The following is a 19686-nucleotide window of genomic DNA, read 5'->3' as shown; positions in this document are numbered from 1 at the left end:
ATACATAGCAGAAGACAGCACGAGTGTGGTCTGAGGTTCTAGAGAACTGCAGTAGTCTTTAGTGATATATGATTGCCAAGCATTTCAAACCAGATTAGTGTTCCATTAAATCAAATGGTAAATGTTCTGAAAGTACTGAGTGTAACTGATTGTATATGGCCCCTGGGATGACAAACACTTCACTACTCGCACTGCTTCTGAATGATATAGCGCGAGTCTTGGAGGTTGTGAGTATAGCATTGGGACTAGCAAGTCTAATACTGGCGATGGATTTAAAGCAAAACGTAATTTGTCAGGATTTCAAAGTCAGAAGTTACTATTAAGCAGTTCATTTTCATTTAAGGAACACAAAACTTTATAGACATTTGAAACAAAGCAGTTTTATTTTGTAAATCAACGTATTGCACAAATAACGACTGACAACAATACAGTAAGAAAGTCATACCTCGTTATACACAGGGGTAGATACCAGATTGACGTTGGCGGAGGGTTACCCTCACTCTGTTACCTCGTTATACACAGGGGTAGATACCAGATTGACGTTGGCGGAGGGTTACCCTCACTCTGTTCACAGGTTACATACCAGATTCAGTGTACACCGTTCATCACATGTTGACAATACACCACGTCTGCCATGATAGCACTTCTTGATGCCGCCCACACAGGGACACGCTTCACCCTGTACCAAACTTCAGTATCACATAAGTCAATTTTGTCTCTCCTTCTTCACCCGCTTCTTTGAGATCGGTTTGTCGTCAGGTTCTGTGGCTTTCCTCTTGGTGACCGTGTCCCCCTGGTCGTCAAGCAATGTCTGTAGGTGCTTGATGTACTGGATGGCGGCACGGAGGGTCTCCACTTTGCTGATCCTCCTCTCCTTGTTGTCAAGTGGCAAGTGCTCCTTCAGCCGCTCGTACCCATCGTTCACACACCGCACCCTCTCCCTCTCGCGCTCGTTCCGTTTCCTGATAAATGAAGGTTCGAGTCCGGAATCTAGTGTAAACTGTGTTGGGACTGGGATCATACACACTGGAGAAAAAGGGTTGCTCTTCATGGACTCGTATCTAATACCATCGATGTGAAGTCCACTACCGCGGATGAGACCGCGACGACAAAAAGAGTAGGCTATGTCCTCAGCTTCTGTAGGGATACCCAGGTCCTCACACGTCGGGGAGGTCATCTTCACGGGATTTAGGTCAATGTAGTTGTTCAACGTATATCTCTGCATTATTTGTCTTCTTAGAAATATCTGAAAATCGATCATTTTGATGTTAGATAATGAAATGAGTGAACTGTTGGTAAATGTGTATGGTGTTTACAACACAGTTCCCAACCTGGGCATATTGTAGCAGGGCATATAGAAGGGTACGGACATCGCGCTGATAATATATAATTGGGACTATTTCATCATAAGTTCTTACTTACGAAGGATCCGCAATATAAGTTTCCAACGTCTTATTAAACATCTTATATATACATATATATAGCAGTTTGTTTCGTTTACATATTGACATGCATTGGATTTTCACAAATTTCACAAATGAGTCCTAGATTTTTTTACAAATCTATAAGCTAATATTTACTGGTTTGTTTAGTGAACATGACATGTCCTAAAATGCAAGAATTCAGTGACTATAAATTGTTCATAACGTATTATATTACTCAGTTTGGAACCGTGTACAATAACTTATTATAATAAAGTGAACACTTTCCTACTTCCTCTATTCTATTGGCTGTAAATAATCAAATGTGCATAAACAAAACTGCCAACAAAATCAAAAACCTACAATTATTCTATCAAAGCTAAATAATCGTAGAAACACACGAATCACGAAATAACCTATATACAAATACAATGATTGTATTCCAATAAGTTGGCTCTTGTTTAATACGACTGACAGGAAGTACAAATATAACGATCAAATATAAATTTACCTTTGTTGATTGTGTTACAACGTTTCTTCCAGGTATCACGCCCAAGCCGTTTCACTGATTATTTGTTACGTTGGTGCTAATTTCATTCAAGGTTAACCATCAATTTATATGCTCCGACGTGAAAAATACAGCTCCGCCCTAGCTGATTGTCATATCTGATACGCCGGCCTCGCGGCCTCTGATTGGTCAGCCCGTTGTTCCGATCTACAGGTATTGAAGCAGCCATCAGCTAGCCTCGGCTCTCGCCTCCGGGAAGGGGATTAATAGAGAGATTAGTACTTTTAGTGTCAATGAGTGTTAAATGAAAGACGCCTAGGATTAAAGATTAATTTTTTAAGACGCATGTTTAAAACAGAAAGCAAATGGCACACTTACCAATCAAGCTTTTGTTTCTAACTGCCATTGGAGATAGTTCATTGTATCGTCAGGTGCGATAGACCCGTGTCAGCTCACAAATTCAAGCGTTCACTGGCAGGCACAGTTTGTATTTAAAAGAAAATATTTTAAAAGCTTTAAACGATTATCAGTAATTAAATAAACACGGAATATTTTACCTTTTATTTTAGCACTGGACGCCAGCACCTCGCAGATGTCCACATAATAGACACTATACTCAAGCCAGTGAAAACTTACATACGAATGCATCCATACTTGCCATCACTGTTGTTCCCATATGTCATATAGACAGAGCATCCCTGAATCTAACACTGGAAGCTCAACCGTGTACATGCGTCTTGGTATAACAGTACCTGCCACTGGGCGAGCTTGTATGCTGTCGTCATCGTATCCCAATTGCGTAGATATATGCGCATGCTGTTGATCACTGGATTGTCTGGTCCACACTCGATTATTTACAGACCCCCGTCATATAGATGGAATATTGCTGAGTGCGGCGCAAAACTAAACTCACTCACCCACTCACTCACTCACCTATGTTACCAACCTTTACGTTGTATGTAGTTCCTGGCATGAAACACTGCAGTCCTGTATAACTATTTAACAAACACTGGGAAGCTTCACTGTTTATTGAAAACAATGCAAGACTCAAAGCAAGTTTGCAATTAATATTATTGATTCTACGGGCAGTTAAAATACAATAACAGATGTAGAAATATCCATTTTCTACTTGTGCCGAGTCAACACCAGGATCCAGTAAAGAAACCATGACCACAAACCAGGAACAACGGTATAACAAAAGATTAACCCCACGGACCTGACACCGACCAAAATAAACAGGAAGGAATGACCATGACAAAGACCCACACACAGACCCCATATGACCAATCACATGAAGACAGCCCCATAACACACCATAACACATGACCCCATCAACACAAGGAGACCCCAACACCATATAACATGACCCCACAGAGACACCATGGAATGGAGACCACACCATAACACAGACCCCACATGGAACCCCAACCAACATGGACCCGAGACCACACAACCCCAGCACCCAGGAGGTGGAGGTGACACCAAGACCAAGGACACAGACACCCCAGGACAACGAGACCAAGGACACACTGGACACAGTGGACGAGACCAGGAGGCACTGAGTGAGGTGGTGGAGACACACCAGTGGTGAGACCAAGGTGGTGACACCAGCACCACACCGGAGACACACCAAGGACACAGACACACAGGACACCAGGTGGTGACACCAAGGAGGTGACACCAGGAAAAATAACAGTGACCACACCACACCACACACCACACACCAGGACACTGTGGTGAGACACTGTGGTGGTGAGACCAAGGACAGACCACACCAAGACACAAGTGGACACCAGGTGGAGACACCAAGGAGGCACACCGTGGCACCCAGGACACCAGACCAAGGACACCGACCAGAGGCACACGGATCCATAATCAACGGAGACACCGGACGACACCAAGGTGGAGACACACCACACCAGACACCAGGACACTGGCACACCAGACACACCGGGAGGCACACAGTGGTGACGGTGACACCAAGACACCAAGGAGGCACCAGTGAGGTGACACACAAGTGGTGGACACCGAGACACTGCACACCGTGACACACCAGGCACACCATGGACAATCACACCAAGTGGCACACCAGTGGTGAGGCACACCAAGGAGGTGACACCCCAGGTGGTGACACCAAAAACCATGTCATTTCGACAGTAACTTGATAACTGTATGCAAAAGTCTGTATTCACCAAAATCATCGACTGGTACTCTAAATACCCTTAATCGATATCCAATATCAAATTCGTACACGTGCTATCAATTTCTAGATTAGAGTTTTTTTCGGGTGACGGGCGGGTATTATCTGACGGTAGTCCGTGCTTCCCACCCATTCATCATAACGGAGGTTATACCGTCCCACCTTGTCCCCTCTAGGGGCGTGTCCGGCACGCGACCAGGCGCTAGGGACTTTCTGTTGCGTTTCATCACAGCCAGGGGGAAGATTGTGTTTCAGCGTGGTCTACTGGCATACTGCTTGGTAGGGACATTCCACCATTGTTGATGGCATGTTCTTGGGAAAGTGATCTTGGACTGAGTGCTTGTGCACAATGCTACTGTCTGTCAACGTTGTAGCACAGGTGTAAAGCCGCCTCAGGTGTGCCGGGCTACCCACGTCTCTCACAGCTGATTCAGCCTCCTCGTGGACAGGTTCATAAAAGCTCGACTCATACATAAGTTGCCATATTTTCAGCTTTTCTGAATCAAAATATTCCAATGTACATATAAATCTTTTTGGAATACTTGTATAGAAAATATACACTTAGTAAACTGCCAGTATCAACGAATGCAAGTGCTAGTCAGTTCCTGTCAGTTCCTAGTCAGCAATGATAAATCACACACGCTTGTAATTCATTTGACAATGAATGTTTTAGACACACTACCCACATTACTTTACAGACGGAAGTCTTGGAAGATATCTTTTATAAGCGGAAGTCTTCAATAAATAGCAACAATTCAAAGATACCAGTTAAAGATATCTGTATTTAACTGCAAGATACCAGGAACTGAGTTAGGGATAGTAACACCTCACCACGACTGTATACACCCCTCTACCACAGTATATATCACACAATATAACATGTGATTATACCGAGAGACTGAGAAACTACACAATATAACATGTGATTATACCGAGAGACTGAGAAACTACACAATATAACATGTGATTATACCGAGAGACTGAGAAACTACACAACTGCACAATATAACGTGATTATACCAAGAGACTGAGAAACTACACAATATAACATGTGATTATACCGAGAGACTGAGAAACTACACAATATAACATGTGATTATACCTAGAGACTGAGAAACTACACAATATAACATGTGATTATACCGAGAGACTGAGAAACTACACAATATAACATGTGGTTATACCGAGACTGAGAAACTACACAATATAACATGTGATTATACCGAGACTGAGAAACTTAACGTATTATACCGAGAGACTGAGAAACTGCACAATATAACATGTGGTTATACCGAGAGACTGAGAAACTACACAATATAACATGTGATTATACCGAGAGACTGAGAAACTACACAATATAACATGTGATTATACCGAGAGACTGAGAAACTACACAATATAACATGTGATTATACCGAGAGACTGAGAAACTACACAATATAACATGTGGTTATACCGAGAGACTGAGAAACTACACAATATAACATGTGATTATACCGAGAGACTGAGAAACTACACAATATAACATGTGATTATACCGAGAGACTGAGAAACTACACAATATAACATGTGATTATACCGAGAGACTGAGAAACTACACAACATAACGTGATTATACCGAGAGACTGAGAAACTACACAATATAACATGTGATTATACCGAGAGACTGAGAAACTACACAATATAACATGTGATTATACCGAGAGACTGAGAAACTACACAATATAACATGATTATACCGAGAGACTGAGAAACTACACAATATAACATGTGATTATACCGAGAGACTGAGAAACTACACAATATAACATGTGATTATACCGAGAGACTGAGAAACTACACAATATAACATGTGATTATACCGAGAGACTGAGAAACTACACAATATAACATGTGGTTATACCGAGAGACTGAGAAACTACACAATATAACATGTGGTTATACCGAGAGACTGAGAAACTACACAATATAACATAATGGTTATACCGAGACATGTGGTTATACCGAGAGACTGAGAAACTACACAATATAACATGTGGTTATACCGAGAGACTGAGAAACTACACAATATAACATGTGGTTATACCGAGAGACTGAGAAACTACACAATATAACATGTGGTTATACCGAGAGACTGAGAAACTACACAATATAACATGTGGTTATACCGAGAGACTGAGAAACTACACAATATAACATGTGGTTATACCGAGAGACTGAGAAACTACACAATATAACATGTGGTTATACCGAGAGACTGAGAAACTACACAATATAACATGTGATTATACCGAGAGACTGAGAAACTACACAATATAACATGTGATTATACCGAGAGACTGAGAAACTACACAATATAACATGTGGTTATACCGAGAGACTGAGAAACTACACAATATAACATGTGGTTATACCGAGAGACTGAGAAACTACACAATATAACATGTGATTATACCGAGAGACTGAGAAACTACACAATATAACATGTGATTATACCGAGAGACTGAGAAACTACACAATGTGGCGTGATTATTCGAGACTGAAAAGCCACACAATAAAGCATGCATGTTATTTTACCTAGATACTGAGCCGAACAAAGAGATAAAGCGGGCTCTTAAACACCCCGTAGTGACTATACCATTATCTAGAAAGAAAATCTAAAGCATATCAAAACAAACAATTCTCCCAAATGAGGCACAGTAAGCACCAAAATTCAAATTCCTAAAAATTATATTTTGAAAAAAACACACTAAAAAGACTTTAAAAAATCTACCATAAATCTAAACAAGTTGGCAGAGCATTAACTAAATTACATACGTGCCAGGCACAATTAAATTCCCAACTACATAAAAAAATACACCCACAAAAACCAGCAAACGGGCAGGGTACACTAACACTCAGCTAGCACTACAAACCCTCCTATGTATAAAACAACCAAACCTTCAAAGCCTTATATTTCTATTCAAAACCGGCCTTTTTGATCGCGTATAATTACCTATAACCAACTAGTACCTATAAGTTACAACCAACTCCCCAACGTACCCCCGCGCCCCTAAAAACAAGACAACAACAAACAAAACAAGAAAAAAACCACGTAAGCTGATAAAAATATCTATATAAAAAAGACTGAAAAGATTATGTGAAGACTCCCAGAAATGAGCATGGCTCAAAACGAAATTGAGAGCATATCTTTTACCACGCATGGGTTTGCACGTAAGCAATTTGATTAAAGTGGATGATCTTGTTCCATAAAATCTTTAAGTAAAACCAAATAAGATTAACCTAACCCTATTACAGTTCCCCAACAAGATGTGAACCATTTTGTTGCAGACAGACGATTTATACGAAGATCACACGTCCCGCCGACTGGTGTAATCTCCCTGTCTGTTGCCCAGTCCGCCTATCGCTGTGGAGTTGGTCTAGTGGTCATTAGGCAACATTCAGCATATTAAGTCACATAAGTATGCTAAAAGTATACCTGATTAAAGAGACAAAATACAATTGTGTCTCGAAATGAGCTACAATGATTCTTGTATCCTTGTAACAATAATCGTCAAGGATCGCCGGTCATGGCGTTAATTCCATCTCATTAGAACCCGGTAAATGGTGATTTTCAGTGATGAAACAATAATTCCTTCATGTATTTTGTATTTATGCTGCTGGTACAATATTAAAGTCTTGAATATTTAATTTATTGACAGAAATAAAAATTCGTTTCAGTAAAATTCCTATAGCATTTACAATATCGTTTCGCGCGCGCGACAGCTTCAACCACCCAGTCGAGTCACATACACAGTAAACGTATAGGCAGCAAGCAGACAAAGTGATGTTTATTTCACGTTTATCCTGGCTCAATAATACAACCCATTTCTCGAATTTCTTATTCCGTTTGGAACACAGTTTGATGTGGGGTGCTACATATTAATGGTGTACAGGTCGCACGTTGCTTAATGCTTGTTCCGCTTTCTGTCGATCCATTCCAAACAGAACGTCAATAGAAGAGACGGAACGTGCAGAACACTTGTATAGATCCACATTTGATAATACTAGTTACAATTGTCAACAGCTCTGTATGTGCTACCTGAATAAGTAAGTGGGGTGAGTTTAGTTAACGCCGCTTTTAGCAATTTCCCAGTAATATCACGACAGGGGACACCAGAAATGGGCTTCATACATCGTAGCCATGTGGTGAATCGAACCCGGGTCTTCGGCGTGACGACCTGAATAGAGATTGATTGATAGAAATATCTTAGACGTCGTAACTGACGATTGAGGCTCAACGTGAAACGATGTATACTTTTGACGAGCACTTTTTGTATTCTTTTGAAAGGTTTCAGCGAAATGTCTTGGTCTTTCAACTAATGAGTTTCTCTTTTTAACCAATGCCCAATTGAACGGCGATCCTGCTGCTCAGTCATACCATACGTTCACATGTAAAGCCAAACTGCTACATAGCTAAACAAGTGCACCCCGCTGCCCAGCATAGCAAGACCCCTACGCTTGGTTAAACAACAAATAAACTTTGTATTTCGTTAAAATTGTTCAGTACAATGAAAGAATACGCCCAGATTAACAGTCTTCAACATATGTTTTGTGGGGTTGCGTCCAATGCGGGATTCGAACCACATTCTCAGAGTGAGGCTCCCAATATCTGAAAGTCCACGATCTAACCCAGTCAACCGTCAACTGATTGTCTACATCACCTACCTTGTGTACCCCTCAACTGATTGTCTACATCACCTACCTTGTGAACCCCTCAACTGATTGTCTACATCACCTACCTTGTTTACCCCTCAACTGATTGTCTACATCACCTACCTTATGTACCCCTCAACTGATTGTCTACATCACCTACCTTGTGTACCCCTCAACTGATTGTCTACATCACCTACCTTGTGTACCCCTCAACTGATTGTCTACATCACCTACCTTGTGTACCCCTCAACTGATTGTCTACATCACCTACCTTGTGAACCCCTCAACTGATTGTCTACATCACCTACCTTGTGTACCCCTCAACTGATTGTCTACATCACCTACCTTGTGTACCCCTCAACTGATTGTCTACTTCACCTACCTTGTGTACCCCTCAACTGATTGTCTGTATCACATACCTTGTGAACCCCTCAACTGATTGTCTACATCACCTACCTTGTGTACCCCTCAACTGATTGTCTACATCACCTACCTTGTGTACCCCTCAACTGATTGTCTACATCACCTACCTTGTGAACCCCTCAACTGATTGTCTACATCATCTACCTTGTGTACTCCTAAACTGATTGTCTCCATCACCTACCTTGTTTACCCCTCAACTGATTGTCTACATCACCTACCTTGTGTACCCCTCAACTGATTGTCTACATCACCTACCTTGTGTACCCCTCAACTGATTGTCTACATCACCTACCTTGTGTACCCCTCAACTGATTGTCTACTTCACCTACCTTGTGAACCCCTCAACTGATTGTCTACATCACCTACCTTGTGTACCCCTCAACTGATTGTCTACATCACCTACCTTGTGAACCCCTCAACTGATTGTCTACATCACCTACCTTGTGTACCCCTCAACTGATTGTCTATATCACCTACCTTGTGAACCCCTCAACTGATTGTCTACATCATCACCTACCTTGTGTACCCCTCAACTGATTGTCTACATCACCTACCTTGTGTACCCCTCAACTGATTGTCTACATCACCTACCTTGTGAACCCCTCAACTGATTGTCTACATCACCTACCTTGTGTACTCCTAAACTGATTGTCTCCATCACCTACCTTGTTTACCCCTCAACTGATTGTCTACATCACCTACCTTGTGTACCCCTCAACTGATTGTCTACATCACCTACCTTGTGTACCCCTCAACTGATTGTCTACATCACCTACCTTGTGTGCCCCTCAACTGATTGTCTACTTCACCTACCTTGTGAACCCCTCAACTGATTGTCTTCATCACCTACCTTGTGTACTCCTCAACTGATTGTCTACATCACCTACCTTGTGTACCCCTCAACTGATTGTCTACATCACCTACCTTGTGTACACCTCAACTGATTGTCTACATCACCTACCTTGTGTACCCCTAAACTGATTGTCTACATCACTTACCTTGTGAACCCCTCAACTGATTGTCTACATCACCTACCTTGTGTACCCCTCAACTGATTGTCTATATCACCTACCTTGTGTACCCCTCAACTGATTGTCTACATCACCTACCTTGTGTACCCCTCAACTGATTGTCTACATCACCTACCTTGTGAACCCCTCAACTGATTGTCTACATCACCTACCTTGTGGACCCCTCAAATGATTGTCTACATCACCTACCTTGTGTACCCCTCAACTGATTGTCTACATCACCTACCTTGTGTACCCCTCAACTGATTGTCTACATCACCTACCTTGTGAACACCTCAACTGATTGTCTACATCACCTACCTTGTGTACTCCTCAACTGATTGTCTACATCACCTACCTTGTGTACCCCTCAACTGATTGTCTACATCACCTACCTTGTGTACCCCTCAACTGATTGTCTACATCACCTTGTGAACCCATCTGACGTGTGTCAACTGGCACGGCACCTACGTGGGGTAATACAATAACATTGAATATATCATCATAGCAGATACTGCGGCTAGAGATTGTGTACGGCGACTGTGACTATACTCTAAGGTCAATCTTTTGAGTGGTGACAGTTTCAGCTAACACTGAAGTAGATGCCAACTGCAAGTACACTTCATATCGTATTGATCTCAAGGGTTCGTGTGTTCAACACACTGCCGACTGGTTGTGGGCCCACCTCATGTCCTCCTGCAGGCTGGTTTGCAGGTTCCCGAGATCCCTCACAGGAAGCAGTGCTGTCGACAAGGACTGAAGTGGAAACCAATCAGAGGAGTGGCCAAACTGTCAATGTGTTTATAAAATAGTTGGCCTCATTTGTCTAATTAATCGTCTTTCAGTGTTAGGTTAGAATATTGATCTTCAGCAACCCATGCTTGTCGTAAGAGGCGACTAACGGGATCGGCCGCCATATAGCTGGAATATTGCTGAGTGCGGCATAAAAAGTAAACTCACTCACTCACTCACTCACTTTCAATGTGGGACTGCATTTTTCAGGACTTTTCAGCCATGTCGTTATATTCGGCCTCCCACTGGTTTAAACAACCAAGCACGATAAACAACAAGGTCATGTATGTGCCAGCAACGTGAACACCAACTTGGTCAAAACAATGTTGACCAGGAAATCTTTGATCAGTTGGTAATGAAAGCACGAAGCAATAGTTTAGATTTTAGGGATCATGCTAATGAAAAGCGAGTACTATGAAGCATAAAACATGTTTCAAAACAATAACTGTTGTAAAACTGTCATGGAAATATATATCAGACGAGTGTGGCCTAATAAATGCGTTTATTGAAGCATTGAAGTCGTGCATGAGTAGAAGTACCAGAGTAGAAACCTTTAACAGAGAGTTTAGGCAAACGTATATGTTTGGAAGTACATTGTACATTGTTTGCAGACCCCTAAATGTGTTAGATTGGAAGCGCTTGTCACAAGAAACCTATTCAATCAATCAATGTACAGTAGGATTCAAATAGTATTTCTTTGGCAACAATAGAGACCTTATATGTTTGTATATGTTACATACTAATAAAAAATGATGTTCGTGTTTAATATATCGTTCTTTGCATACAAGATATAATACATCAACTTTAGTCTCTTTAACATACCTGCTAGTTTCAATTCGAAACCGGTGTGAAAAACATCTAAATTAAGCAAACGCGGCCCTGAATTTTGAAAAAGTGAATTCTTTGATATACAATTCTAAGCCAAATGATGATCTAAAAGAAATATAGTTCGAATATTTACAGCTGCTATCGAGGGCTGCATGCCAATTTTGCTCATAAGATACTTTAAGTCTGTATACAAACACGGACATAAAACTATACTATCCCAAAAATGAAACGCATAGACCAGAAATCTGTTGCGAAAATGTTGTATTTTCAAACATGTATAACTCGTCCACAAATAGACTTTAGTGCATGAATGTTTACACTAGGTTAGAAGAAGGTAATTTCTATTCTTCTACCTTGAAACTCCTTCAAAACGAATGCCAATTTCCGAAAGTAATCTGAAGTTTTATTGCCAGATAGTGCATGCTCTTGGCTGCACAATTTCAACTGGAAGGTGATCTCTATTGTGTTGTGGCGATGCCTTTTTAATCCTTGTAAGAAATCTCATCAAAATCAACATTTTCAGGTGAAATCGATTTTTTACTTGTGCAATTGTGTAAAATCATGTTATCAACACTTTGTTGCATATTTTGACGATTGTTTGAACACAATAGGTAATTAATAATTTTTTAAAAATACAAAACACCTATGCGTTTCTTTTTGGGGATAGTATACTAACATTAACTACACGTTGTTCCTCCCAAAGATATCCAAATCCATACATGTAAGCGATATGTTTCATTTTAGCAGCCCAGTTAGGTTTCCCATTGGTACAATCTAGAACTAATAGCTTATAACATTTTTCACAAATCTTGTATCAGGCATATTGCATATTTTACACCAATAAGCCAAGACCCTTTTATAAGTAAAAATATACATTAGATAACGTCCACATTCTCCTCTGACAACATGATTCGATGTTGAGGATTTAAAATCGTTTACATGCAAATATTTGAAACCTATTGAAGATGGGTAGTATGCTTCCCACTATTTCCATATTAAACATGAACTTGATGGTGAAACGTGAAGAAATACTCCCAGACTAAAGTGGCCAAGTTGTGTGGACGTTATGACACACATACTCATTACATATCCTAAAACTCGTGGATTGGGTGTGTGCAGGTACGTTGCCGACTACCCCAAGTGGAATCTGTTACGGAGGACATAAACTGGGGGATCGTTTGGACAGACGTGATGTATTTCCATCTATAAAACACCAGGGGACTTTCTAAAAGTCAATCCAAACTTAGAAACCAGGCAGTTTGTTCATACCAATTACAAATACGTGTGATTTTTACCAAAATGTTTAATGCTGAAAAATAGCATAGATTGAACTTTATTAGAAACAAATATCCCAGTGAAGATAACATTATTTCAGATTTTAAGAGACGCTTGTTGTATAAGTTTGCCGATGTGATTGGTTCTTCAAGCAGCACAACCACACCCATTAGAGAGGCGTGAAACGGTCGCCATGTAATACTGAGCCCTAGTTGCGGTTGGTGTGCAAATACACTCCCCGGAGAACCAGATATCGTTGTGTCCAGATGGGTCAGGTGAACTAAATCTGATACCATTAGCTGACAACTGGCAACGAGTCAGGCTCCACCGGCTCACGGGTAATTGTTCAGCAAAGTGTGCAGTTTGGCGGAGGTTCATGTCATATTACAAAAGTACAATTGCACAAGAAATGCATTGTTGACAGTGAAAAAAGTGAAATATGAAGAATGAACGGGAGTCGGAGAAAGTCACATCCACCCTCCCACAACACCACGGCATGCATTGTATACAAGGAAGTGGAGACTCTTTATATAACAAAGACAGGATATTTAAGTCGAGCATGGTGCGAGGCCCAAATAGTGTTTGAGTGTTGCAGCAACTCAGGACCTGATCAACATTTGGAGTATGAAAGAAACACTGCTTGCAAGTTGAATAAAGAAGACGAAGACAGAGGTAACTGTTTAAATACACCAACAGTCGCTGTATAAAACAGACCGGCCTGTGTCGTGTGTATGTACATACAGTTTACACAAACGTGTTTCATCGTATTATTATTTTTAATATTTAAAAAACAACATGCATATCCACCTAGGGTTGTGAAGGTGTCGGCACAATGGCATATTGGTAACATTTCGAGGTTGCGTTTCTCGATAGGAACTCAATGCTTGATTCACTGTTCACGAAAATCTGATTTCGTATACGGATAACTAAAGAATGAAGACTTGAAAAAAGAGAACTCACGGGGTCATTCGCGGGGTTTATATTGCAGGTATAAATATATACTATGCGAAGTTTCATTACGATTTTAGTTTTGATACCTTTTATTTCGGTTGTTGCGTACAACTTATTCTCATAATTGTCGTCGAAATAGAAAAACAACAACATTCTTTGACCAGGCTCATGTATATAAACAGTGAAAGAATAGGAAAGATTAAACAGAAAAATAGAAACATTTGTCAGGTATGGTTTGCTGCAGTTGCTGGCGATTCTTGCCGCTCCATCATCATGTCATTCACAGATATGTTATAATCATCGATCGTCTTGAACTAAACAGCACCCAGAAGAAGCTTGTATGAAGGAGCGGTGTTACAGCAGGGCAACGGATTGGAGGGATGCCAGATCTGCCTGTTCCTCAGTCCATATCACTATGTCCTTCTTCTAGCATGTTTCAACATGTTTCAACAGTACAGGACACTGTGTACAGTGATACAAGACTCACACAGAGTGATACAGGACTCACACACCGTGGTACAGGACTCACACACGTGATACAGGACTCACACATTGTGATACAGGACTAACACACCGTGATACAGGACTCACACACGTGATACAGGACTCACACATCGTGATACAGGACTCACACATCGTGATACAAGACTCACACATCGTGATACAGGACTCACATGATACAAGACTCACACATCGTGATACAAGACTCACACAACGTGATGCAGGACTCACACATCGTGATACAAGACTCACACACCGTGATACAGGACTCACACCTCGTGATACAGGACTCACACACCGTGATACAGGACTCACAGGATACAAGACTCACAGGATACAAGACTCACACATCGTGATACAAGACTCACACATCGTGATACAAGACTCACACACCGTGATACGGGACTCACACACCGTGATGCAGGACTCACACCTCGTGATACAGAACTCACACACCGTAATACAGGACTCACACACCGTGATACAGGACTCACAGGATACAGGACTCACACACCGTGATACAGGACTACATGATACAACTCACACATCGTGATATAGGACTCACAAACCGTGATACAGGACTCACACACGTGATACAGGACTCACACATCGTGATACAAGACTCATACATCGTGATACAGGACTCACATGATACAAGACTCACACATCGTGATACAGGACTCACACACCGTGATACAGGACTCACATGATACAAGACTCGCACATCGTGATACAAGACTCACACACCTTGATACAGGACTCACATGATACAAGACTCGCACATCGTGATACAGGACTCACACATCGTGATACAGGACTCACACATCGTGATACAGGACTCACACACCGTGATACAGGACTCACACACCGTGATACAGGACTCACACATCGTGATACAAGACTCACACACCGTGATACAGGACTCACATGATACAAGACTCACACACCGTGATACAGGACTCACACACTTGATACAGGACTCACACATCGTGATACAGGACTCACACACACATGATACAGGACTCACACATCGTGATACAGGACTCACACATCGTAATACAGGACTCACACACATGATACAAGACTCACACATCGTGATACAAGACTCACACACCGTGATACAGGACTCACATGATACAAGACTCACACATTGTGATACAAGACTCACACACCGTGATACAAGACTCACACATCGTGATATAGGACTCACAAACCGTGATACGGGACTCACACACGTGATACAGGACTCACACATCGTGATACAAGACTCATACATCGTGATACAGGACTCACATGATACAAGACTCACACATCGTGATACAGGACTCACACACCGTGATACAGGACTCACATGATACAAGACTCGCACATCGTGATACAAGACTCACACACCGTGATACAGGACTCACATGATACAAGACTCGCAAACCGTGATACAGGACTCACACATCGTGATACAGGACTCACACATCGTGATACAGGACTCACACACCGTGATACAGGACTCACACACCGTGATACAGGACTCACACATCGTGATACAGGACTCACACACCGTGATACAGGACTCACATGATACAAGACTCACACACCGTGATACAGGACTCACACACGTGATACAGGACTCACACATCGTGATACAGGACTCACACACATGTGATACAGGACTCACACATCGTGATACAGGACTCACACATCGTAATACAGGACTCACACACATGATACAAGACTCACACATCGTGATACAGGACTCACACTTCGTGATACAGGACTCACACACCGTGATACAGGACTCACATGATACAAGACTCACACATCGTGATACAAGACTCACACACCGTGATACAGGACTCACATGATACAAGACTCACACATCGTGATACAAGACTCACACACCGTGATACAAGACTCACACATCATGATACAGGACTCACATGATACAAGACTCACACACCGTGATACAGGACTCACACATCGTGATACAGGACTCACAGGATACAGAACTCACACATCGTGATACAGGACTCACACATCGTGATACAGGACTCACACACCTTGATACAGGACTCACACATCGTGATACAGGACTCACACATCGTAATACAGGACTCACACACATGATACAAGACTCACACATCGTGATACAGGACTCACACATCGTGATACAGGACTCACACACCTTGATACAGGACTCACACACCGTGATACAGGACACACATGATACAAGACTCACACATCGTGATACTGTATGAGTCAGCAAGAGAAAACGAGACTTGATATCTTGGATATGTACTGCAAAAGAGTGCATATCCACAGCATCAACAACGAATGACATCGTCACCATGGTGAAAGATGAACACAATCATCAAACTGTCACGAGTGATATTAAGGTAAGAGTTTAAATTCTTATATATGTATAAATATTATTCAGTGATTGCCACAGTTTTGTCGAATTTTATAACAGTGTTTCAGTAAGATGCTTAATAAATGGAAAAGTTTGGAACCAAATGGTTAATAATTCTTTGCTTTTTTGTAGGCGAAGGAGACGCCAGAAAAGCTGAAGGTGGACTATGAGGTTGCCTCCAGAAACGCCTCTGCGATCGTGTTCCACCGAAGCGAGTGGAAGGGCTGCTTCTTCCACTTCACCCAGTGTGTATGGAGGAGAACCAAGCAGCACCATCTCCAGAAGGCCTACCAGGACGATGACGAGATCAAGAGGTTCGTCCGGAGATGTGCCGTCTTGCCGTTGGTGCCAGCACAGGAAGTAAGTTATTTTAAAACAAATAGTTAGCTCTACCCCAATAGGTTGTGTAATAAAGGTGTTATTTTGACCTGTATATTCAGTAACATTAATTAATGTATATTTTCTTTTTCAGGTAGAGGACCTGTGGCTGGATACCTTGGCAACGATGCCAGATGATGACCGCTGCCGACAACTCGGAGACTACATGACCAACTTCTGGGTGGAGGGAGATCTGCACATGACGCAATGGAACCACCACAACACAGATGGGCCAAACAACCACCTAGAAGGGTGGCATTCACGCCTGAAGAAATACGTCGGCAAGGCTCATCCAAACATTTTCGAGATTGTGTCGTTCCTGTCACGAGAACAGACCAACACCGAAAACAAGCTGGTCCAGTATGCTGCTGGCCAGAAGCGTCCGTCCAAGAAGAGGAAATACAGGGATTTGGAGCGACGACTGGATGACATCTGTCACCAGCTTGAACAAGGAACACTGTCCGTGAGGCAGTTTGCTAATTCAGCATCCCACCTATTGCATTTAGGTTAAAATCTGTGAAAAAATGTATGCTATATGAACTTACGATGTATTTATTAAAAATGCTAAAATCTGTCACCTGATAAAAATCTGTCATCTGTTGTCATCTTCTCATTAGGTGCGCTCTCATCCGCATAATCCGGATTTTCCTCCTCTAACAACTCTTTGATCCCGCATTGTCCTCGTAATCCATTATTAATTGGCAAAATGAAACTAGTTTCAGGAGGTCGACCTTTATATTTCACTCAACCGTAAAGTTTGGTCAAAAGGTCGGCGTTATGAGTCTGAACCTTTGAATCTGGAGTTATGTTCTGCTAATATTCACATTTAATACGTGAGTAATGAGTGAAAAAAATATACAAAATTACAATCTTAAATTCTCAATAATTTCTGGTTGTACTGTATGTGATACAGGGCCGAAAACCGTCATGTAGGGCCTACGTATGTTTTCCACGGGCAGGGCCGATGTGTAAATCCGTCATTGTTTCCACGGGCAGGATGTGTACAATCCTTTCAGCTGCTGGTAATTGTTTCCACGGGCAGGATGTGTACAATCCTTTCAGCTGCTGGTAATTGTTTCCACGGGCAGGATGTGTACAATCCTTTCAGCTGCTGGTGATTGTGGGCAGTTTCCGATCTATAAATTGTGATCTATAGACTGTGATTTATAAATTGTGATCCTCTCACCACAAGGAGGACCCTTGACCTTCAACAAACATTCATGTGTATCAGCTATTTAAAACGTGTCATCGCCGAATAGTAACTGACTACCGAAGTATATATGATTTATAACATAAGTTTATTAATACTTACTGGTCTGTCGTTTTGACCAAGACACCACTTGCTGTTCATAGCATCACATGTCATACAATCTAATTTGGCGTCGTTCAACTTCTAGATATACTGATGTGATATCGCAACGAAATTACAAAAAACCGCAATTTTTACACATTCCTCGAAAATTTGTGTGACACGTCGAGTGGTTGTGTGACACGTCGTGTGGTTGTGTGACACGTCGTGTGGTTGTGTGACACGTCGAGTGGTTGTGTGACACGTCGTGTGGTTGTGTGACACGTCGTGTGGTTGTGTGACACGTCGTGTGGTTGTGTGAAACGTTTGGAACCGAAACCGGAACCTATCAGTATCTCGTGACCTATTGTTAGAAATGACACCGTATAGGGTCGGAAATAATTATCACCCAACAGTAATCCATGCATGATGTAAGTTCCGCTAGTTCTGACACTTGGAGGGATGCGTGTGTCATTGTACCCCGTCGGTATGGGACGCCAGCAAGGGACGGCACACGTTGGTTGTCGGGGCACGATGCGATTATTTATAGGCCACAATGTTATTGCCGGAATATTTTGCACCGTCTTACAACACAACAAACAAATAAGGCAACACATCGTAAAGTTATACATCTATTACACATGAAATGGAAAAATACATGAATTTGCCTTGAACTCAATATCTGAAAGTAAATATTTAAAATAATATTTGTCAACAGTGTTTTATTTTGTGACCCGTTAAGATCTGGGTTAGAACTGATCTTCAGTAACCCATGCTTGTCGTGAGAGGCGACTGACGGGATCGGGTGGCCAGGCTAGCATCATCTCCCAATTGCGCAGATCGATGCTCATGCTCTAGATCTAGACTCGATTATTTACAGACCACTGCCATATAGTTGGAATATTGCTGAGTGCGGTGTAAAACTAAATTCACCCATTCACAGTTATAATTTGTTCATAAACACACACATAAAAATAAATTCTATGAGATGTAATTGAGAGGCCACGGATTA

The 19686-nt window shown here is 41.7% G+C and overlaps 1 protein-coding gene and 1 long non-coding RNA gene across 2 annotated transcripts; one reads left to right on the top strand and one right to left on the bottom strand.

Annotated features, from left to right (window-relative positions):
• Positions 1-554: 554 nt before the first annotated feature.
• LOC124274119 (achaete-scute homolog 4-like) lies at positions 555-2674 on the bottom strand. Its single transcript, XM_046709436.1, has 2 exons — positions 1933-2674; positions 555-1246 (listed from the first exon to the last, which is right to left on the bottom strand). Exon 2 carries the CDS (start codon positions 1223-1225, stop codon positions 707-709), a length of 519 nt encoding a protein of 172 aa, XP_046565392.1. The 5' UTR covers positions 1226-1246; positions 1933-2674; the 3' UTR covers positions 555-706.
• A 63-nt stretch (positions 2675-2737) lies between these two features.
• On the top strand, positions 2738-19655 carry LOC124274129. Its single transcript, XR_006897865.1, has 2 exons — positions 2738-2767; positions 19533-19655. It is a non-coding gene; the product is annotated as an uncharacterized LOC124274129 (long non-coding RNA).
• The last annotated feature ends 31 nt before the right edge of the window (positions 19656-19686 follow it).

The sequence above is a fragment of the Haliotis rubra genome, unplaced genomic scaffold (genome assembly GCF_003918875.1).
Source record: "Haliotis rubra isolate DU_JTF1 unplaced genomic scaffold, ASM391887v1 Scf188, whole genome shotgun sequence".
In the NCBI taxonomy this organism is placed as follows: domain Eukaryota; kingdom Metazoa; phylum Mollusca; class Gastropoda; order Lepetellida; family Haliotidae; genus Haliotis; species Haliotis rubra.
The sequence above is the reverse complement of the archived record's forward strand: the minus strand, read 5'-3'. Positions and strand labels throughout refer to the sequence as shown.

Coding starts and splice junctions, on each gene's coding strand:
- LOC124274119 (XM_046709436.1), bottom strand. CDS start 1,225: ATGCAGAGATATACGTTGAACAACTACATTGACCTAAATCCCGTGAAG.